Source organism: Lagenorhynchus albirostris, chromosome 2 (assembly GCF_949774975.1).
Source record: "Lagenorhynchus albirostris chromosome 2, mLagAlb1.1, whole genome shotgun sequence".
Taxonomy (NCBI): domain Eukaryota; kingdom Metazoa; phylum Chordata; class Mammalia; order Artiodactyla; family Delphinidae; genus Lagenorhynchus; species Lagenorhynchus albirostris.
This window is the reverse complement of record NC_083096.1, coordinates 45,232,322-45,256,482: the sequence shown is the minus strand read 5'-3', so window position 1 is coordinate 45,256,482 and position 24,161 is coordinate 45,232,322. Positions and strand designations below refer to the sequence as shown.

General features: G+C 36.5%; 1 protein-coding gene across 6 annotated transcripts in view; it reads right to left on the bottom strand.

Annotated features, from left to right (window-relative positions):
* Nucleotides 1-9,110: 9,110 nt before the first annotated feature.
* Nucleotides 9,111-24,161, bottom strand: part of TRMT1L (tRNA methyltransferase 1 like) — a 36,048-nt gene continuing 20,997 nt past the window's right edge. For 3 of the 6 annotated variants that reach the window (XM_060131641.1, XM_060131653.1, XM_060131672.1), the window contains 5 exons: nucleotides 15,768-15,846; nucleotides 13,673-13,839; nucleotides 12,946-13,008; nucleotides 10,468-10,594; nucleotides 9,111-10,364 (listed from right to left, as the gene is read on the bottom strand). In XM_060131641.1, coding sequence (XP_059987624.1) covers nucleotides 10,112-10,364; nucleotides 10,468-10,594; nucleotides 12,946-13,008; nucleotides 13,673-13,839; nucleotides 15,768-15,846 — 689 coding nt within the window. In that variant the 3' untranslated portion in view covers nucleotides 9,111-10,111. Of the gene's footprint in view, nucleotides 10,365-10,467; nucleotides 10,595-12,945; nucleotides 13,009-13,672; nucleotides 13,840-15,767; nucleotides 15,847-24,161 lie in introns of those variants that run through there. The other 3 variants (XM_060131659.1, XM_060131650.1, XM_060131665.1) reach the window with 3 other exon arrangements.

The following is a 24,161-nucleotide window of genomic DNA, read 5'->3' as shown; positions in this document are numbered from 1 at the left end:
GCCAGAAAAGGATCCTTGAGCTAGAAGAGGATTTTCTTTGTAGAGTGGGGAAAGAGAGGCAACAGAGAAAGGGAACATGGCTATGATTGTAAAGCGGCATGGGCAAGTGTAGACAGTCTTTCTAGATGTTCAGCTTTTGTAAACTCTTCCTGGGCCTTGTGATTTCCCTTTCCTAAAGAGTGTGGGAGTCAATCTCCGTATGGAGTCTAACATTGTGAGATGCCCACTTTTCCAGCCTCCTTTGTAACTTTAAGGCTGAGATTGTTATAAAAGACAGTTTGATCCTACAAATTGTGTGAATTTGCTGTCTTGCTGGGTCTCTTCAGTGAGAGTAGAGACACTGGGCAGGAAAGATTGGCATTCTCAGAATTGGAATAAGTTTCAGAAAGATTTGGATGAATGAGTATCTTAAATCCTTAACTCCACTGAGCCTAACTTAAAATGAAAGAAACTCCTTAGATATTTGCTGCCTTGGTGTATGACTGCTTAATAACCTCACTTCAGGTGGTTAGTTACCTGGGAAAAAGCAGTGTATATGTTCTGTTATCCTTAAAATCCCCCATTGTCTCCAGGACATACAGAAACAAAGTGTGACCTGAAAGAATGTTTTGCTTTTTTTTTTTAATCATATATACTGATATGCGGAGAATACCAGGGAAATAGATTTTGAGTATGTTGGCTCCTGAAGGGAGGAATGTAATTTTAAATTGGGTCAGGTTATCAATATGGGTATACTTATACCCAAGGTTAAGGCTCAGTTTGTCAGCTTGAACAGCTGGGGATAGTTCTGTTCGCTTGTTATTTTGACTCAGCAATGGCTTATCTAAATTGGAAGTAGGATGCTAGAAATTCCTTGATATAATGTAGAGAAGGGAAATCAAAGACTTAGGAGGGGGAATGTTGGGGAGGATTTATAATATGATCTGCTCAACCAAATCTCACTATATCCCTCCTGAGGGCCTGATTCACTCTGTTTACCAAGGCATTGAGAAATATACTGCTGAGCAGAGAACTACACCCTTGAGAAGCTTTATAGTATGTCTGTAGGCCATGAACGCCAGTGGGACGTGCATACATTGAAATGGACTCCTTGATGCCGTGGCCGTTGCCAGAACTTCAGTGTGTCAGAAACCAAGTAGTTCCCTTAATGCTAGACTAGAAAGGTGGTGTAGTTACTATAATAGGCAGTAGGACTAACAGGGTGGTCAGTATAGTCTGTTTTTCTTGGGTTTGGCTAATTGATTGTGTGATCCAAAGGACAAAAGTGGTTCTATTTGATTTATATAACTGAAAACTATAGATCTGACTTGAGCCAATATTGTAGTCACCATCTCTTACCCAATTCCCAGGCCCGATATTTTTTTTGCGGTATGCGGGCCTCACTGTTGTGGCCTCTCCCGTTGCGGAGCACAGGCTCCGGACGCGCAGGCTCAGTGGCCATGGCTCACGGGCCCAGCTGTTCCGCGGCACGTGGGATCTTCCCACACCGGGGCACGAACCCGTGTCCCCTGCATCGGCAGTCGGACTCTCAACCACTGCGCCACCAGGGAAGCCCCACAGGCCCGATTTAATGCCTATTCCCAGAGCCTTAACATCGCAAGTATAATATGTATGTTCCTCTTAATCTTCTCCAAAGTAACCTGTGGCCGTTTACCAGAGCAATTATGCAACAAGGAAATAAATTCCTAGACATTTTGGGATTACTGAACTGGTCTTGAGTTAGTTCTAATTTGTGGGAACCAGAACATCATGCATTTATTCAGAGTGGAGGCTTATGAAAGTCAGGTGATAAAATGGAGTTTTAACCCATATCTGCTAGTGGCCCCTAAACCCATCTCTTGGTTACTTCCCATTCATTTCATGAGTGTATGGTTAAGAGTATTAACAATAGCAACTAGCAGAGTCAACACACTGGTTTCCTCATGGTGGAATAGGAACTGGTTTCTTGTGTTTACCAAATTTTAATGGAGGGATACGACTGATACTACTTTACAATGTGATCAACATTTACAGTGTCCTAAATGGCTACTACTGTTACAGTAACAAGGTGCTAATGTAGAATTAGATGGAATTTAAAAGGTATTTCCTCTTTAGGTTGGTAAAGTACCTTAACAGAGTTCCAAACTACTTCCTACCAAACTTTCTTTGGAAAATCTGCCTGTATATGTGATATTAATACATATAGATATGTAAGTGATTCAGTATTTTTACAGATTATACTCCATTTAAAGTTATTCCAAATGGGGCTTCCCTGGTGGCACAGAGGTTAAGAATCTGCCTGCCAGTGCAGGGGGCAAGGGTGCGATCCCTGGTCCGGGAAGATCCCACATCCTGCGGAGCAACTAAGCCCGTGCGCCACAACTACTGAGCCCACGCGCTGCAACTTCTGAAGCCCGCGTGCCTAGAGCCCGTGCTCTGCAACAAGCCACCGCGATGAGAAGCCTGCGCACTGCAACGAAGAGTAGCCTCTGCTCGCCACAACTAGAGAAAGCCCGTGCGCAGCAACAAAGACCCAATGCAGCCAAAAATAAATAAATCGAAAAAATAAAGTTATTCCAAATGCCTATATTTCCCTGTGCTGTACAATATATCCTTGTTGCTTATTTCTTTTTTTTTTCTTTTCCTTTTTTAAAAAAATTGGAGTATAATTGCTTTACAATGTTGTGTTTGTGCTGTACAATGAAGTGAGTCAGCTATATGTATACCTATATCCCCTCCCTCTTGGACCTCTCTTCCACCCCCCCTGCCCCATCCTACCCATCTAGGTCATCACAGAGCACCGAGCTGAGCTCCCTGTGCTATATATAGCAGGTTCCCACTAGCTATTTATTTTACACATGGTAGTGTATTTATGTCAAACCTAATCTTCTTCTGGGCTTCCCTGGTGGTGCAGTGGTTAAGAATCTGCCTGCCAATGCAGGGGACACAGGTTCGAGCCCTGGTTTGGGAAGATCCCATGTGCTGTGGAGCAACTAAGCCAGTGAGCCACAACTACTGAGCCCGCATGCCTCAAGTACTGGAGCCTGTGCACTGCAACTACTGAAGGCCATGTGCCTAGAGCCTGTGCTCCACAACAAGAGAAGCCACCACAATGAGAAACCTGCGCACTACAGCAAGGAGTAGCACCCGCTCACCACAATTAGAGAAAGCCCATGCACAGCAACGAAGACCCAACGCAGCCAAAAGTAAAATAATTTTTAAAAAAAACCCTAGTCTCGCGGTTTGTCCCATCCTCCCCTTCCCCCCTCAGATGTCCACATGTCTGTTCTCTATGTCTAAGTCTCTGTTCCTGCCCTGCAAATAGGTTCATCTGTACCATTTTTCTAGGTTCCGTATATATGTGTTAATATATGATATTTATTTATCTCTTTCTGGCTTACTTCCCTCTGTATGACAGACTCTAGGTCCATCCACATCTCTACAAATGACCCAATTTTGTTCGTTTTAATGGTTGAGTAATAGTCCATGATATATATGTACCACATCTTCTTTATCCATTCCTCTGTCGTTGGACATTTAGGTTGTTTCCGTGTCCTGGCTATTGTAAGTAGTGCTGCAGTGAACATTGGGGTACATGTGTCCTTTTGAATTACGGTTTTCTCAGTGTATATGCCCAGTAGTGGGATTGCTGGGTCATGTGGTAGTTCTATTTTTAGTTTTTTAAGGAACCTCTATACTGTTCTCCACAGTGGCTGTATCAATTTACATTCCCACCAATAGTGCAAAAAAGTTCCCTTTTCTCCAGTATTTATTGTTTGTAGATTTTTTGGTGATGGCCATTCTGACCAGTGTGAGGTGATACCTCATTGTAGTTTTGATTTGCATTTCTCTAATAATTAGTGATGTTGAGCATCTTTTCACGTGACTCTTGGCCATCTGTATGTCTTTGATGAAATGTCTATTTAGGTCTTCGGCCCATTTTTTGATTGGGTTGTTCGTTTTCTTGATACTGAGCTCCATGAGCCCTTTGTATATTTTGGAGATTAATCCTTTGTCAGTTGCTTCGTTTGCAAATATTTTCTCCCATTCTGAGGTTTGTCTTCTCATCTTGTTTATGGTTTCCTTTGCTGTGCAAAAGCTTTTAAGTTTAGTTAGGTCCCATTTGTTTATTTTTGTTTTTATTTTCATTACTCTAGGAGGTGGGTCAAAAAGGTCTTGCTGTGGTTTATGTCAAAGAATGTTTTTCCTCTGTTTTCCTCTAAGTTTTATAGTGTCTGGTCTTACATTTAGGTCTTTATAGTTAATAGATTGTATATCTTTTTTTTTTTTTTTTTTTTTTTGCGGTACGCGGGCCTCTCACTGTTGTGGCCTCTCCCGTTGCGGAGCACAGGCTCTGGATGCGCAGGCTTAGCGGCCATGGCTCACGGGCCCAGCCGCTCGGCGGCATGTGGGATCTTCTTGGAGCAGGGCACAAACCCGTGTCCTCTGCGTCGGCAGGCAGACTCTGAATCACTGCGCCACCAGGGAAGCCCTCCTTTTTATATATTATTGAATTCAGTTTGCTAATAGTTTATTGAGGATTTTTGCATCTGTATTCATCAAAGTTATGGCCTGTAATTTCCTTTTTTGGCAGTGTCCTTTTCTGGTTTGGGTTTCAGGGTCATGGTGTCCTTGTAGAATGAACTTGGGAATGTTCAATTTTTTGGAGTAGTTTGTGAAGGATAGGTATTAGTTCCTCTTTATATGTTTGGTAGATTATCCTGTGAAGCTGTCCAGTCCTGGACTTCTGTTCGCTGGGAGTATTTTTAAATTGAAAATTCAATTTCACTACTAGTGATTAGTGTGCTCAGATTGTCTATTTCTTCCTGATTCAGTCTTGGAATGTAGTATGTTTCTAGAAATTTGTCCATTTCTTCTAGATTGTCCAGTTTGTTGGCATATTGCTGTTTATAGTATTCTCTTATGATTTTTTGTATCTCTGTGGTATCAGCTGTTATTTTTTGTTTCATTTCTTATTTTGTTTATTTGGGTCCTCTCTTTTTCTTGATGAGCCTGGCTAAAGGTTTATCAGTTTTGTTTATCTTTTCAAAGAACCAGCTCTTGGCTTCACTTATCTTTTCTGTTGCTTTTGGTTTTTTTGGTCTCCATTTTATTTCCTTTCTGATCTTTATTTCCTTCCTTCTCTGCTGACTTTGGACTTTTTTTGTTCTTTTTCTAACTCCTTTAGGTGGAAGGTTATGCTCTTTGTGATTTTTCTTGTTTCCTGAGGTAGGTCTGTATTGCTATAAACTTCATATTAGAACCGCTTTTGCTGTATCCCATAGATTTTGTCTAAGGGATTTTCTGATTTCCTCTTTGATTTCTTCAATGAGCTCCCCCACCCCCAGTAGCATGTTGTTTAGTCTCCATATGTTTGTGTTTTTCCCATTTTTCTTCCTGCAATTGATTTCTAGTTCCATATGGTTGGGGAAAATGCTTGATATATACTTTCTGTCTTCTTAAAGTTGTTGGGACTTGTTTTGTGTCCTAGCATGTGACCTGTCCTGGAGAATGTTCCATTGCACATGAAAAGAATATATTCTACTCTTTTGGGATGGAATGTACTGTAGATATCTGTTAAGTCCAACTGGTCTGTTCGGTCATTTAAGACCACTGTTGCCTTATTGATTTTCTGTCTGGATGATCTGTCCATTGATGTAAGTGGGGTGTTGAAGTCCCCTACTATTATTGTATTATTGTCAGTTTCTCCCTTTGTGTCTGTTAGTATTTGCTTTATATATTTAGCTGCTCCTGTTTTGGGAGCGTATGTTAACCAGTGTAATATCCTCTTTTTGTATTGGTCCCTTTATCATTATATAATGCTCTTCTTTGTTTTTTGTTATAGTCTTTTAAATTCTGTTTTGTCTGGTATGAGTATTGCTACTGCCACTTTCTTGTCGTTTCCATTTGCATGAAATATTTTTTCATCCCCTCACTTTCAGTCTTTGTGTGTCTTTAGCTCTGAAGTGAGTCTCTTGTAGGCAGCATATCAGCCACCCTGTGTCTTTTGATTGGAGCATTTAGTCCATTGACATTAAAGTAATTATTGTTAGGTATACACTTATTGCCATTTTATTACTTGTTTTCTGGTTATTTTTGTTATTTTCTTCCCTGTTCTTTCTTTAGTTTCTTCTCTTGTGGTTTGATGATTTTCTTTAGTGGTATGTCTGTGTTCTTTTCTCTCTTGTTTTTGTGTATCTATTGTAGGTTTTTGATTTGTGGTTACCATGGGGTTCAAATATGTTGACCTATATCTGTTTGTTTTAAATAGTAGTCCTTTAAGTTGAAACACATTCTGAAAAGATCTATTTTTTTTTTTACTACCTTCCCCTACACTTTGTATTTCTTATATTTTACATCTTCATGTTTATCCCTTTACTGGGATATCAAGTATCCCAGTATCAAGTATCAAGTTATACTTGATTTTAATAATTTTTTTGTTTTTTAGTCTTTGTACTAGCTTATTTAAGTGGTTGATACTCAGCTTTTACTACATATTCGCCTTTACTAGTGGGATTTTCCTTTCCTATAGGTAATTCCTTCTTGTTATAGCCTTTTCTTTTCCACTTAGAGAAGACCCTTTAACATTTTATTTTAGGGTTGACTTAGTATTGATGAATTCTTTCAGCTTTTGCTTGTCTGAGAAATTCTTTATCTCGCCTTCAATTCTAAATGATAATCGTGCTGGGTAGAGTATCCTAGGTTGCAGGTTTTTCCCTTTCATCGCTTTAAATATATCATGCCGCTCCCTTCTGGCCTGTGGTTTCTGAAGGAAAATCAGCTGATAGCTTTATGGGGGTTCCCTGGTGTATGACTGTTTTTCTCTTGCTGCCTTTAGAATTCTTTTAACTTTTGCCATTTTTAATTTTGATATATCTTGTTGTGGGTCTCTTTGGATTCATCTTGTTTGGAACTCTTTGTCTTCCTGTATCTGGGTATCTGCTTCCTTCAGGCTTTGGAAGTTTTCAGCCATAATTTCATTAGTACATTTTTGACCCCTGTCTCTCTTCTCCTTCTGGGACCCCTATAATGTGAATGTTGGTACACATGATGTTACCCCAGAGATTCCTTAAACTGTTTTTTGTTTTTTTAGTTTTTCTTTTTGCTTTTCTCATTGGGTAATTTTCATTAATCTATCTTCCCAGATCACTTATGTGTTCTGTATCACCTAGTCTGCTGTTCATTCCTTTTAGTTTTTCATTTCAGTTATTGTGTTCTTCAATTCTGACTGGTTCTTTTTTATATTTTCTAGTTCCTTTTAAAAATTCTCACTGTATTCATCTGTTCCTTTCCCTAATTCAGTTAGCATGCTTATTACTAATGCTTTGAATTCTTTATCTGGTAAATTGTTTATTTCTGTTTCATTAGTCCGCCCCCCGCCCCCAGCCATTTTCTCTTGCTCTTTCAATTGAGACAGATTCCTCTCTCCTTATTTGGCTTATCTTTCTCTGTCCCTATGAAATTAGGTGTGACAGTTACCTATGGCATTCTTGAAGGGGTCCTTATGTGGGAGTGTCTCTATATAGTCTGCATGTTCTTTGGTGGGAGAGCTGTATCTGACATAAACACAGGTCACATCTTTCTTCATTGTGTGCTGGCAGTTATCACCTTGGTGGGAGGTGGGGCTGGAGATGGAGGGGCTAGGGCTGGAGTCAGGTGTGAGGCAGGGCTTCCCATGTTCTCAGTGGCCTATCAGGGGTGGGGTCAGGTCCCAAGTTGCTGGAGCAGAAGCCCTGAGGGTCAGGTCTAAGCTGGCTTGGTTACCTTTTTAAAGTGTGTGCTTTTGCCCCTCCCAGCACTGTCACCCTCACACCAGAGGGGAGCAGTGCTGGAGCAAGAGGTGCAGAAATGGGTATTCAGCGAGGGTCAAGGGATGAGGTGCTGGCTATGACAGTCTGGCCTGTCAGAGATCCTGAGTGCCTCTGCCACACTGCCTGTGCAATTGCCAGTAATGGCTGCCCCCCTCCCTGTTAAGACAGCCCTTAGGGTTTGAGCTGCCTTGGCATCTTATGGCCAGCTGAGCTTTTTCCTTGGTTGTGGCAACCCTTGTTCCAATGTGAAGATGTGATGCGAGGCAAGTAGTGCTGGAGTATCTGCTCAGCTCAGGTTGGGGGGTATACCAGGGCGTTCACAGGAAAGGAGTCGGCCACTCGAGAGGTTTCAATTTCAGTCTCCCTTTCCGCCCAGCTTTGCGAGCAGGTGAGTATCCATGTGCTCATGAGCGGACAGCAGCCTTCCCACAGCCCACCTGTTAGTCTCACTGGCCCTCCAACCAGCCAAGGGGGCTCATCTTCCCTTTGTTGGACCCCAGGGCTGAGGCATCCAATATGTGGCTTGAACCACTCACCCTGCAGGGAGGGCCTTTGCCCATGTAATCTCCCTTTTCCTCTAAGTCCCCTCCCAGGGTCACAGGTGCCAACCTGATTGCTTGTTTTCCCTTCTTACCCGTTTCTGTGTGAATCTTTCTTACAGCCTTGGTTGTACAGGAGTCTTTATGACAGTTTCCAGTTTTCAGTGAGAATTGTTCCACGTGTAGATGTATTTTTGAAGTGTTTGTAGGGGGAGGTGAGTTCCACATCCTCCTCCTCCTTCACCTCGATTCCTCTCCCCGTACACATATATTGAAAATAATCAGATGGTCCATGTGCTGGTTTGTCTTACGGATTTATAGTAATTTTTCTTAAGTATACAAAAAATAGTAATAACTTTTTATTTCTTTTTGTGTTCTTTTGTGAGTTATAATTTTAACTGGCAGGAATAATAAAGGTTTTTTTAATGGTCATTATAGAGACTAATTTGCATTTCACCTGTTCCTTTATTTTACTAAAATTCTATTAATTGGAGACAAGAAAAAGCAACCTTCTAGGACTATGCTGTAATAACACAAAGATATTTTCTTTTATTTCCTCTAAGTTAATATTCTATGTTGATGCAACCTAGACTACCTGAATTTCTATATATGTCATGGGAGTGCTTACATGGTGTATTTAAACCTTTCAGTTGTTACTCTCCCTTAGTTCTCAAGCTTACTGCTTGTAAAGTTACTTCCTCTAACAAGGTAAATATGTATTAAATCCTTGAGACAAAAATCTAAATTTTTGGTATATCTTTTTATCCAAATTACATTCAAATGAAGCAAGAACAATATTAATGGAAATGAGATTTTTTTCCAACTAATTTTCATAGTCATGTTAGCCTGAGCTACTTGTACAAAAAATTAGCACATACACACACCAAAAAACAAGCAAAACAACAAAAAAACCAAACCACCCCCCAAAAAACAAGAAAATCCTCACTTCAGAAAGTCATAAGGTGACAAGTTTTACTCCTGAGAGGTAGACAACCAAGCAAATGAATATTGTACGTGCATTAACTGAGGCACTTGAGATCACCCAGTTTATTTAATTCATAACAAAATCTCTCTTCAGAATTTAGTGCCTGTGAACAATCACTATATAAGAACAGTGGTCTCAATTTACTTTAACAAAATCTTACTCTGAAGTTTAGTCATGTAGACCTTAAACTTATAAGAAAATGTATTTCTATCTCAGGCAATTATTTAATTTCTCAAAAGCTAGTAATGAAAGATCAGTGTGGGTAGAGATATGATTTCTTGAAATTGGGAATATATTTTAGCTTGTATTTGTGAAAAAATATATTAGTGACCTGAAAGGACATTGTTCCTCCTATTCTATTTAGGGTCATTTTAATAAAAGGCTCTGGCTTCATCTTATACACTACAAACAGAAAAACATAAATATCATGAATCAATTTAAGTAGAGATGTGATTAAGTATAGTAAAGGATGGCTTCAATAACATAAATAAAATTCCAAACACTTTGCATGTGAAAAATTTCTGAGTATTAAACAGTAGGGTGATCTCAGTCACAAACTTGGCCTTCACATGAAATGTTTTCATTAAAATTTTAAGTTTTCTTTAAAATAAGAAAAACTTGGAAAGCATAGCTCCCAAACCAGCTAAGTTAGAAACTGCTAATTTTCTGAATGAAAACAGCACTGTTTTTTTTTATTTTTACACAACTGAATTGAAAGAATAGAAAAAGCACTACAGTTGATACAGAGAACTATTAGGCCATCAACACAGACATCTGGGAACAAACTTCTTTTACATTTACCATCTTCTGCAGCCACTTGCTTCTGCTTTGTCATTCACTGACATTTCAACCGTGTCAGCTACTGTATCTTCGGACGCTGGTTGGACGTGGCCCTCTGACTGTCCTCCAGTGTAGGTGGGGGTGCTGTACTTTAAAAGGATAGATTTAAACTGTATTAGAGGTGCATCTGTACGGACACCCATCGGGTCAAAATGAGTTCGGCTTACTCGAAAGCCTGCTTGAGAAAGACAGCACAAAAACTTTTTTAACCTGGAACAAGGAAAGGAAAAAAATGAGGTTCTTGTACTTTTATTTAAATCACAATGTCATTAAAATATTAAATATATACACTGTCATTCACTGACTGTCTTACTTTGGCATATTCATTCCTTTAATGCTGTGTCTATGGATGTTGTAATAAAAGGGAGGATGTTCAGTATTCACATCAGTCTTTTGCCTCTTGGCTAAATTTGTGGTGGTTTCGTTACTTCTTCTCTTCCCTGAAACATACATATATAAACACAGAAAGTTAGCATTCTCTTAAAAATTACAGCCAAATACTTTTATAACTACATACTGTCTTCGAGTATAAATCCTCTGACACACACCATTTCAACCTATCTATCTAATCTTAATTCTAGACAGCTTTTATTGTAAGAAGAAGATATATATTCTTGATACTTTCACTATCCTTCACCCATGTAATTTTAATATTTAACTGTTTGCTGAATCAGAACTTCTTTTCTACCTCCTTCAATTTTAAGCCTCAAGTCTATTTCCACCTTCTGTAGAAAGCCATTTATGAATTCTGGGCCAGCCATCCCACACTACACTACTCAGAGTTTAAGTTCTGTCATTTTTTTGTTTTCCCTGTTTCACGTATTTAGGTCTTTTATGTGTATAAATCCTTTCTTCCCAAATTATATTCTAAGTTCCTAGGAATAATGTCCTTTATTTCTATACTTGTATTCTCTACTGAATGCCAATACAGTTGATCCTTGAACAATGCAGGTTTGAACTGTGTGGGTCCACTTCAACATGGATATTTTTTAATAGTAAAAACCACAGTACTACATTGTCCATGGTTGGTTGAATCTGTGGATGAAGGGCTGACTCTAAGTTATACATGGATTAACCCTGGGGTTGTTCCAAGCGTCAACTGTATTTGATATACAGTAGGTCTTCAATGAACACAAAACAAAACCAACACAAAATCAGTCTCAAGGGCTTGGATACAGGAATTTAAAAAGGTATAATGTATGATCTCATTGCCTACTTCTTACCACAGTACTTAGCCTTTACATTTTAAGTGAAAGGCAGCTAGCAAGTTAAGTTTCTAGCAATGTATCCTTTCGAAAATCACAAAAGGAAGACAATTGAGATATCCAAGTTACTATGAGATTTTTTCTGAATGTTCAACTCAATTATTTCTACAAGGATGTTATTATGGCCAAATTTTAAATTTTTATGAAAACTAACATTCACTTAAGCAAAAGTATTCAGAAGCAAAATTTGATGCATGAAAATGATAAACTGCATTCAAAGATAAATATAAATTATTGTTGAACTGTTGCCTCATGACTCCCCCATTAAATCAAATAATTAAAACTTGATTATACTCTCACATTAAATCTAAGAAGATTTAGGAAAATCTGAGACTAAAAATCTGATACCAAACCTTAATAATTACTATCATCAGCAGTACATGGATGTTTTTTGCCTGATATTTTCTATCATGGAAGATTCTGTATGTTGATATACTAGTTTAGAATAATCATATAATTTCAGAGCTATAAAAGAACCTAAAGAGATTAGTCTAATTCCCTTAATTTATACATGAGAAAGGCTGAGAGATTTAAAATATTTTTAAAACTTATGTTTTACCTTATTCTAAAAAGGTTTTATGACAACTCTTTTGAAGGTGGGGGACCTGGCTGAGGTTATACAACAAATGACACAAAGAAGTAGAATGATGCTCTTAAATCTAATGTGCTTCAGAGTATACCATAATGCCTTTTTCTTCCTCCAACAGAGAAATTAAGGAGAATAAATCATTTAAGTGATTTGAATCTTCGCTAATTAGTTGAAGATGCCAAATGAACATGACTGTTGGCAAGAGTATGTAATTACTAAACTGTAAGCTATTAGCAGGAGTTGAAATTTTCTTGTCTTTGAAGATCAACACTAAAATGTTGAGCAACTAATACAAAATTATAGCTTGTAATTATAGTCCTCTGTTCTTTCAGTCTTAACACTGTGTTTTCTTTTTACCTGTATACAAAACACATTTAGAATCTAACATTGTCTTTTTAAAACTTTAGACATTAAGGCACTGACATTATAAATCTTAACACCCTTTTGATATGAATTTGCAGTGTCTAATATAAGTAAATTTTAAAGTATGCACACACCCCAAATTGTAAGAAAGGCCACGTAATAAATTCTTATGGCCAGAGTATAGGGTCTTCTGGTTAATCAATGGAATTCCTATAAATCTTATGTTGATGAGAAAGTTTATAAGAATTAGAATAAAATTTAATCTTAACTCTATAACCTTTATCCAATATAATTTGATCTTATTTTGGTTCATATGGTTCTTTAAGATCTTATAGCTCTTGCAAGGGGATCACCATATATTAGAGATGTGAACAAAGTACACATTAATAGAAACCTTGAACTGTGCAAATGCCAGATAAACAAGGTTGATTATAATTTTGTTGTTGGTGTAATATGAAAATGCATTTTGAAGTACGCTACCAAAGCAATCTCTTCCCTTCCAATTATCCTTCTGCTATGTGCCCTTTTGCACAGACACATACATACATATATACGCACACATATACATACATACCTTGTGCAATGTAATTATCTGTTGTGGTATCATCTGTAGTTTTAATAAATACACCATATTCTTCTTAAATAAAAACAAATGGAAATGATAAAATATTTTACAGAATAACAGTAAGCAACAATTCGAAGTTTAAATAAAAGCTTACTTAATTCTGTGCACACTGCTTTTATGAATATGAGATTCTGTGACCAAAACAGGCTACAAGAATTCATTTTTTAACCCTTTAATAAGAGCTGCTTCTTGTAATGACTCATGACAATGCTAGGATGTCTAACAAGCCCACCCTTATATCAATAGCCAGATAAAACAAAGGAGAAAAAACTTAGCTTTACTGAGTGATAAATGTAAAGCTAGCGTCCATGTCTTAATGGATATTACAAAATTTTTGGCCGCACTATTCTGAGTGATCTCAGAATTCTTTCTAGAAAGCGGATGTAGGGTAATAAAATCACAACAGACTTTTAGTTCTTTTCATCTACTAAAATTTAAAAAATACATCTGTCTTAACAAAATCATTATTTATTTCATGCCCCTAATATAAACCTGAAGAAAACTATGCAATTAAAAAAAAAAGTTAACCGGATTATGATTAAACTCATTAGGATTTACTTAAAGCACACAACTTATAATTATACTGCTTTTGATTATAACATCAAATAAAGATAAAAAGATGGAATATTTCTGATAACCAATTTGTAAGCTAGTAAATTAGTGTTCAATTAGTCACCTTGCTTGTTGAGATTTGAAGGTGCATGAACTGAAAACTGACTTTGAGGAGTACACTCTGACTCAAAGATTAATGTCTTTATTAGGGTCTGAATGTCATCTAAACCATGGTGAAGAGATTCAAATAGCATTCTTTTGAGGAATCCAGTATTGAAAAGGGAACTTGACCTGAAAAAAGAACATAGAATTGGGTTTGAGAAATGTTTTCTTTAAAAAAAAATGTCTTCATAATTTAACAAGTAAGATAATTTGCCCACACCTTTTATCATGTCAGTTCTCTAAGCTAGTGGGATTAGTCAAGGATATTTTCTTCACATTATGTCAACAAGAATTTATTGAGCCCTCATAAGGTGTTTAAGTCCTGTGGTACACAGAGGTGTAAGATATACCAAAGTATAAAATTCAGTGTTTACCTTATGAAAGCTTATAAATCTAGACAGAATCTAGACAGGGACACATGTAAGGCAGAGGTTTTCACAATGCATATTCCAGTAATAGTAAACCTTAATTCCAGTGTATATATGGTGGGACAGGGTGAGATACATGAGAATTACATATGCTGGTGGTGATGTAGTTAAGAAATGGCCCAGGGCTGAGTCCGATATGCTTCCCATTTAATTTGACAGTCACAGGTATAATGGACAGAATATCAGTTCCAAGTCAGATAAACTTGAATTCCTGTCCTCGCTCCACCACTCACTAGCTATGAAATCTTGAATAACTACTGCTTTTGAGTCTCACATTCCTCATCATAATATGGAAAATAAAACCTCTGACAGACTTGTTATGGGAGTTAAATGAGATAGTAGTACACTTACGATCCCTAGTACAAAGTATATCCTCAAGGAAGAGAAGCTATTAAGGTTAGCAAATTATGAAAGGATACGTGATTTTAAGTGTCAAATGAGTGATCAATATAAGATTTACTAAAAGACAATTTAAAGATTATTTTGGGTTTAAACACTTAAGGAGAAACTTCAAAGAGGATGTATAATTTAAACTGGAGGTGGGGAAGGGGTAAGAGCCTGGATGAGTGTAAAGACATGAACAATGGCTTTAAGTGAGAAAATCTTAAGTCACAGTTTAGACCTCAGTCTTGGAGGTCAGAAAACCTGAGTTCTGGCTCTGCCTGTGCTACTAACTAAATTTTGGGTCAGTTTTAGCCAGCACTTAAATACACTGTGCCATAATTTTCTCATCTGTAAAATGAGGGAGGAGTTGGGCTAGATCTTTCTGGATCCAGCAACCTGTTGTTCTTAATTTCCCTAGTTCCAAGATCAGTGAGTAGGATCAATGTGTGATATAAGTAAGAGAGTACTAGAAGGTAAGGCTGGCCAGGTCATTCTTAATCTACAAGTATTTACATGAAATGAAGATAAAATAATGGGTATGAGCACAGATATGTTTACTATTAGGTTAATTTTTAGGCTTAGTAGATGGCCAAACCTTGGCCTGGTAAAGTAATGAGGTTGAAGTTTGCAGTGATTCTTGTCACAATGCTGTCAGGAATCTCAAATTTCTACAAGAATATCTAGTAACAGACGCTTACGGGGAAGGTGTCTGAGTAAAAGCAATTCAACTTTAAGGCATTAAAAACACAATAACTAGTTACTAAGGATGCAAAAGCACACATACATTGAATATCTGCAGCTGTGTCCTGTCTAAACAGCTTTACCTAACACAAAAGCAGACGTTTACTTTCACATGCCCTTCTTACTTAAATTCCTCAAAGATCTTTTATTAATATATTAGTTGACTGGTCTATAAAAGTGACACTTTACAATCACACCCTAGTTCTATAGTTATTACCTGAAAAAAGCCTCATTCTTACTATGCAGAAATAAATTATTTGCAGATCAGCTAGGCTTCTCTTTGATCCTACTGCATCTTAGCCCTGTCACGAACTTGGAAGAATAATGGTAGAGAAAAATCTGAAAACAAAACACCTCAGGTTCATAGGGGGAAAAGAATCATAATTATTTTCCTATACTTAAAAAAAAATTGAACCTTAATTTGCTTGTCTTTTACCACACATAATCAAAAGTAAACAATCAATACATATATCAGTTTTGAATATATTATGCTTAGGCACATACCATAGAGGTCCAAGTTCTATTGCTGTCTTTCCAGGCATGCTTCCATGACAGTTACAGGGTAGCTGTCTATATGGGTTTTCTGTGAAAAGATAATAAAAAGAGAAGTCAAAGGGGAAGTGACAATGTAAACAGTAGTAAGTAAGTATTAAATTAACAATAATTTGCAGCTACAATATACTGAGGATCTACTATGTGCCAGGTATTGTGCTAAGTATTTTATATGCATTAAAAAAATTTAATCCTTACAACTCTCTGAAGTAGGTACTGTTAAGATCTCAGTTGTATAGATCAGAGGATTAAAGCTTAAGAAAGATGTAGAAATCCACATCAAACGACTTATTAGAGGCATAGCTTTTAGTCAGTATACTACCTGAAATAATTTAAGTAGGAGCAAGTCTTGTAAATTCCACAAGATATCCATATTTTAAAATCAACTGATTGGGATATAATTTACACGCAGTAAAATGTATACATTTTATGTGAAAAGGTTGATGAGCTTTAACAAATGTATATACCCTGGTAACTAACATCCCATCAAAATAAAGACATTTCTTATAAGTTAACTCTTCCGTAACTGGGAAGAAAATGAATTACTCTATTCCCTAGGCTCGATGCATATTCAGCCCCAAAAATCTAGGCTAGAAGAAACTAATCCAGTTTAAAGAGCAATTCTTAGTTTCCAAAAAAGGGTGATATTCTACCATGGACTTTTTCAGTTCACTTCAGACCCAGAATAGTCATTTTAAATCAGACTCTCTCTGAGTTCCCGCAGGCCATTCCTGGGTTGATCATTCACTTTCTTGGAATGGCCTGATCTGATCAGTGGGTCCTAGATATATCCAGAACCCAGGATTATGGTGGTAGGGACATGGGTCTATAACCTCTTGCTATCTGATATCACTCTGTCATTCAATGCAATTAAATGGCAAAATGCACAGTTGTAAAATCTTATATTTACTTAAAGGCTTCCTTCATTGTTCATTCCTAGGTCTACCTTTCAGCCTTAAAAGAAGGTGTGGTTATCACTGACCTTAGCTTTGTTGAGAATGATGTTCCTCAGTTATTATATTAATATATTCAATAAGTTCTCCCTGAAACCATTAAATAACTAAACTACAAATACTACAGGCAGGGTTACTGAAATTAGGGCGATTTACAGTTACGGTTCTGTCAGTCACACCAACTTACCGCCGACAGCACAGACATAAATTTGTATTAGTCAGTTTGTTTCCTGATGCATTTTGCAAAATGCTCCCATCATATAAACCTATATCTTTTTTCAAGCCCCTCACCTAAGATTTCTCAGTGCCTGGTCAGCATCAGTATCTTGAGGGATCAGGGCTATCATTTCAAGTTACCAGTAGCACAAAATGAAGGGGTAAAAAAAGAAAACTAGTATTTCTATGTCACTGGTAAAACGGGCTATGAAGGTAATTCCAGATAAGGAATTCAAACATATTTAGAGACTTTTATTTAAAAGCAATGGACTGAACACATACTTTATCTCTGCTGTTTCTTAAAGCATTATTAAAATGAGAACAAAGGAATAAAATTCAAACCCCAAAGATAAATAAAATGGTAAAGGAGATGACAAAAGATGATGAGAAATGTCAATAAAATTTTAGAAGTGGGAAGGACATACACAAGGGGATTTAGCAGGTCAGAGAAAGCTAAAGCCTAAGCCTGAAATGGGTAGAAGGGCTACCAATAAACAGCAAGCCCACTGGTGTGGGGGACCTGGAAAGGCTTGAGAATTGAAGGTATTGATGGTCTCTGAAGATGGGAATAGGGTGGTACCACACAAAAAAAGGCCTCGTTTAAAATTTTAAGACTTGTGGATCTTCTCTAATACCAACAGTTAGGCTTCTGCATCTTCCCCATCCCAAAAGAGGAAGTTAATCTTGGGTGAGGCTCAACCACAGAGAATCTGGGACCAGGGACATTAGTCACAGTTAAGAGTGAGCAGACATATGAAAAGGGACTAAGTAAAAGTCTGTACAAACGTTAAGACCTTTCAGTCTCCTTCTTCAACATGGTTCCTAGAAAGCTGATAGAAGACTGCAAGATTCCTCTGTAGAAATACTTACCAATCCAAGAGAAAAGAGATACACACACACACTTACTGACTGACTGACTGGCATTTGGGGGTTCTTGTAGTGAAAAGGCAGACTGCGTTCTCATTACAGTAAAGTCTATCTAAGCCCTGCCGCAAGTACTTCCACATAACTTTTCAGCATGGAAAACTAAAGACCACTGGACATTTGAGATATACTACAACAGAGAACAAAATTACAAGAGAGAAATAGGAAAGAGAACTAAAACAAAATAATGGCAACAATACAAAAATAAGCAAAACAAAAATCCTATCCTCCCCTATAATATAAAATATACCCAACTATAATCAATAGTCTTAGAGAGGTAAGATTAGATTTTACATCTCTGAAACAAGAATAGGATACTACTAAAAAGGGGGCAATGAAAAAATATGAAATAACTCTTGGAAATAAACCAAGTATGACAGAAATTTAAGCAGGAAAGTTGGAAAATAAAACTCAAGGAAATCTATAAAGTAGAACTAAATGCCAAATAAATTAATAGTAGAGATACAAAAAAATTAGAGAATTAATCTAGAAGATCCATCATATAACTAAAATGAGTTCCAGGAAGACAGAAGAGATATTTTGGGAGAAGAAAATTATCAAAGAAATAATAGAAAAAAATTTACCAGAACTGAAGAACTCAAGTTTAAGGGCTCACAGATTGTCCAGCACATTGAATTTAAAAAGATGAATTCACACACAAAATGAAGTTATTTTAGAATACTGGGTTAAGAAGAGATATTTTAGGAGCACTCAGAGACAAAAACACAAAGGACCATATATATAAGAACAATAGCAGACTTGTCAGTATTGGAGGCTAAGAGACTATGGAATAATATCTTAAACATTCTGAGGAAAAACGATTTCCAACCTAGGCTTCTATACTTGGCCATGCAATCCTTCTCAGGAAGCTATGGGAAAAAGTGTAGTTTCAAAAGGCGAAAGTAAAGAAGGAAAAGTGGAAAATACATAAGATTTAAGATATAGGAAATTCTTCAGAAGGAGAAAGCCAAAGAAAATTTCCAGTATGATGGTCTAAAAGAAAGCCCTAGGGCAACAGCTCTCAGAAGACCTAGAAAACAACCCAAACTAGAGCAGGAGGACTGTCTCCAGGGGAATGAAATGAAATCCAAAGATTACTTGATGTTCTTAACCAAAATCACAGGAACACTGAAATTGGATTATGGATTATGAAAAGTATATATACACAAAAGGTGACAAATACATAGTAATTATTAATTCCAGAGTAAGCAAAGAGTTGTATAAAAAAGAAATGTTATTACAGCATATTAACTGGTTCATCTGTGTTGTAGCAGCCTTCTAAGATAGATAGGCAGCAATGATTCCTGTCTCTGGCATTCATACCCTTCTATAATCCCTTCCTCTTGAATGTGAGATCACTGGATCTAGAGACTCATTTCTAGTGACTAGAATATGGCAATATTCTCTCTTTTTCTCTTTCCTTCTTTTCCTTTCTCTCTCTGGTTCTTGCTTAATCCTTCTGACGAAGTGAGCTGCTATGCTGTGAGTATGAAGAGGACTGCATGACAAGCAGTAACCATGTGAATGAGCTTGTAAGCAGATCCTTCCTCAGTCAGGCCTTGATGATTGCAGCCCTGGCCAACACCTTGACTGTGTCCTTGTGAGAGACCCTCAGCTACTGGACGCAACTGAACCATACCCAGATTCTTGACTCAGAGAAACTATGAGATAATAAAAAGTTGTTTCAAGCCACTAAGTTTTGGAGTAATTTGTTACACAGTAATACATAACCAATATGACTTGTGAACAATATTTTTATATTTATAAAAATATAAACACTGAATATTGATTAAGCCAACACTGGAGAGGAGAACTACATGCATGTGACTGGGCTGGCTTGAGATGCTGAATACTCGTCTTCCATGAAAGGAAGTTACAGGCAGTATAAGCATGCTACTTAGAAATAGGGAAGACACTAAACATTAAAGACTTTAAATATTAGAAGAAACAGCTATGAGGTTTTAGCTGTTGACTTTAGGGAGTGGGGCAGATATCATTATTTTATTAATAAGACTTATGGAACTATTTGACTTTTTAAATTATGTATTACAAATTGATAAACATAAAAAATTCTAAGTGACCTGACTTTTTTGAAAGACATAATCATTTACACTCTGCAAGTCCTGTATGATTACAAGCAAAATGCAGACAACAAATCATATTGCTTTATAGCAATTTATTAAGTAAAAAATCCTTTAAAATGTTTAATTAGGGGGAGGGGGAGGGATGGATTGGGAGTTTGGCGTTAGTAGTTGCAAACTATTACATTTAGAATGGATAAACAACAAGGTCCTACTGTATAGCACAGGGAACTATATCCAATCCCGTGGGATAAACCATAATGGAAAAGAATATAAAAAAGAATGTATATGTGTGTATAACTGAGTCACTTTGCTGTACAGCAAAAATAAACATAACACTGTAAATCAACTATATGTCAATTAAAAAATATTAAAAAAAAAAGAAAAACCACTGTAGTAACAGTCCAAAATTATACAGCAACATGAAGCACTTCTGATGGAGAGGGAAAGATGTTAGGTTTTTATGGATTCAGGATCAAATCTGAACAGAGTGTATTTGAGTTTAGTAGTTACTTGTCGATACTGTAAAACACACATGGTGAGATATGAAAGGATAATAAACTCCATGTAAGAAAGAATTGATTCATAATTTTAAGGGCAGGAACACTGTCAGTAACACCGGGGTATGAGGTAAAAAACACTGAGATTCTTTTTTATTGAGGGAAACTCACATTACTGATACCCTTTTAAACACTGAAGAGGTCTGTTATTTCTTACATAAAGGAAAACTGAATTAGGAAAAAACAGAAAAGAAACCATAGGGCACTAAACCAATTATCCAGGAGGACCAAAACTTTCCAAAGTTTCATCAAAGATATTTATGAAATCTATATTTTAAAAAGCCAGAGTGGATTCTGTAACTCCTCTGATTATGTTGCATTGAAACCAAGATTAGGATGGTGGACTGAGCATTTAAACCTGTCTTCTCTTCTTATTCCAAATCTCTAGCAATGATAGAAAATATATTTTTATGAAAAATTCCTAAATAGTGCTGGAAAATAAGATGAGCCATCACACATCCCAAATCATTCAGTGCTTTCTGAAAGCCTACAAGCTGTGAGATCATACTACTGGAAGAAAACCACACTGGGGAGAATAGCTATTAAAGGCAGAAATAGCCTAGGGGCTATATGAACCTAAAAAGCAAGGATGAATGGCACTAGAGTAGCTCTAGGACAACTGTTAAAGGGATTGGTTAGAAACTACTTGAAGCAGTTTCCTCTAATCCATGATTAGTAATTACAGAAGATATTTGTCTTCAGTTTGAAGTGATAAAGGTTTAGGTTGGAGAAGCAAGATAGTGCCCCAAACTTGATAAAAAACAATTATCTAGGGCCCTAAGAAGCTCTGAATTCCAAGTAGGATAAACACAGAGAGACTCACTCAGACACATCATAATCAAACTGCTGAAAGCTACACAGAAAATCTTGAAAGCAATAAGAGAAAAATAACTCATCAAGTATGAGGGAACAACAATACAATTAATGGGGACTTCCCTGGTGGTGCAGTGGTTAAGAATCCGCCTGCCAAAGCAGGGGACATGGGTTTGAGCCCTGGTCTGGGAAGATCCCACATGCCGCGGAACAACTAAGCCCGTGCGCCACAACTACTGAGCCTGCGCTCTAGAGCCCACGAGTCACAACTACTGAAGCCCACGTACCACAACTACTGAAGCCCACGTGTCTAGAGCCCGTGCTCCGCAACAAGAGAAGCCACCGCAATGAGAAGCCCGCGCACTACAACGAAGAGTAAACCCCGCTCGCTGCAACTAGAGAAAGCCCACGCACAGCAACGAAGACCCAGTGCAGCCATAGATAAATAAATAAATTAATTAAAACCAAAAAAACCCCAATTAATGGCTGACTTTTAATCAGAAATAATAGAGGCCAGAAGGCACTGGAATGACATAGTTGAAGTGCTCAGAGGAAAAAAAAGAACTATCAACCAATAATTCTACATCCAGCAAAACTATCCTTCAAAAAAGAAGGTGAAATAAAGACATTCTCAGGTAAACAAAAACTAGGAGAATTTGTTGTAGCAGACTCACCCTATAAGAAATACTAAAGGGGGTTCTTCAGGTTGAAAGGAAATTTTACAGAGTAATTTGAATCCAAAGGAAGGAATAAAAAGTACTGGAAAGGTAATTATGTGGGTAACAATGAAAGATATGTGTGTGTGTCTCTTTTCTTAATTTTCTTTTAAACTCATAGGATTTAAAAAATAATACTATATTATTGGATTGGGTCTGTAGATGTAATTAACATATGACAAAAATAGCACAGGAGGTGAGAGAAAAATAGAATTATATTAGAGCAAAGCTGCCACATTTTGCCAGTCTTAAGTCAGTATTAACCTGAGGTAGATCAAGATAAGTTAAAGGTATATATTATAATCCCTGGAGAAACCATTAAGAAGATAACTGGAAAAAACATAGCTAAGAAACCAACAGAGGAATTAATTTAAATGACACAGTAAAAAAATATTTAACACTATGAAGGCAGCAAAGGAGGAACACAGAAGACATGAGATACATATAAAACAAATAGTAAAAGTGCTGAAAAGCCAGACATTTTAATAACTACATTCAATATGAATGGTCTAAACACTCATCAAAAGGCAGAAACAATCAGATTGGATAAAAAAAGCAAGATCTAATAAGACACAGATTAAAACTAAAAGGATAAAAAATATATTATGCAAATAGTAACTATGAGAGTGGTATTTGTATTAATATCAGACTATAGGCTTTCAGATAAATATCAGGGATAAAGACAGACATTTCATAATGACAAAAGAGCCAAAGATGATACAACAATTATAAATATATATGAATATTTTTAGATAAAATGATAGTTAAAGAAGACAGGTTGAAGAGAGCACACGCATAATAGTACAACGTAAGACAAATTTTAGAATTAAAAAATATTTAAGAAAGCTTTCTTGAAAGGATATTTGAAGCTACATGATGAAAGGGGATGCCATGATTAGGAAAAATCCTAAAATTAAGGTTAGAACATAGTATTTCAAAAGTAAATATTCCTTTGGGAAGCCAGGCAAAATAATTATGTCATATAAAAAAGAAGGAAAAGTTACAATAATATTCAGTAATAGAAGACAATAAAAGAATTTTGACAAGGCACTCAAACTCTAAACTTTTTAAGTATAAAGCTATAAACAGGGAGCTTTAAACATGCAAGAAATCAAAGAGTATTTTCCCCATGAACCCTCTTGACTAAACTCAGAAAGTTAAATTTAGCCAACCAACACATAATTCAAGAAATTATGGCAAGAACACTGATGATGAGCACTGAATATATTTAATGTGTGGATTATACTGGCAAAATAGAATATAAATGTTACATATAACATAAAAATGGTATAATGGACAAAAATTAGGAAGGGAAAATGGAAAATGGCAGGCTATTACCTCATTTATGTTAGCAAAAAGCCAAAGTATATTACTTAAAACCGATAAATCCAAATTATAGAAACATACACATATTTGCTACTACAAAAGTAAACGTTAAGAAAATAAACAACAGACTAGATAAGTCAGTATCTCATATAGTTAAGAGAAAAGGGCAGAAAGGACAAATACTAAAACTTTAAAAAAATAAGGAGAATATAACCATAGAAACCAAAGAAATGAGAATCATTAGACAACACTTGGCTCAACTCTATGCAAATAAATTAGAAAAGCTGAGTGAATACTATTAACCCTTTAGTGAACAAATAATTCTGATGCTAGCTAAACTGTTCCCAAGCATTGAAAAAAATGTAAAAGTTCCAAATTCTTTTTGAAGGGAATTTAAACTAATTCTAAAGCCCAACCAAAATTATTCTAAAAAGGAAAACTATATACCATCTTATTTATGATATTGAAACAGAACTCCTTTAAAAAGTTAGTAAACAGAATCCATAATAAAAGAATACTTCCTGACAGAGTAGTTTATTCTAGAAAGTCAGAATGATTTGATATTGGAAAATTTTATTACAATCAATCAAATTAATAGATCTAAGGAGAAATACCATATAATCACCTCCACAGATGCTGAAAAAATATGTGACAAAATTCAACATCGTGATAAAACATAGTAAAATTGTAAATGAAGGTTACTTTCTCAACATGATAAATGATTGGTATCTCAGCTTCAAGTATGAATCGGAAAGCA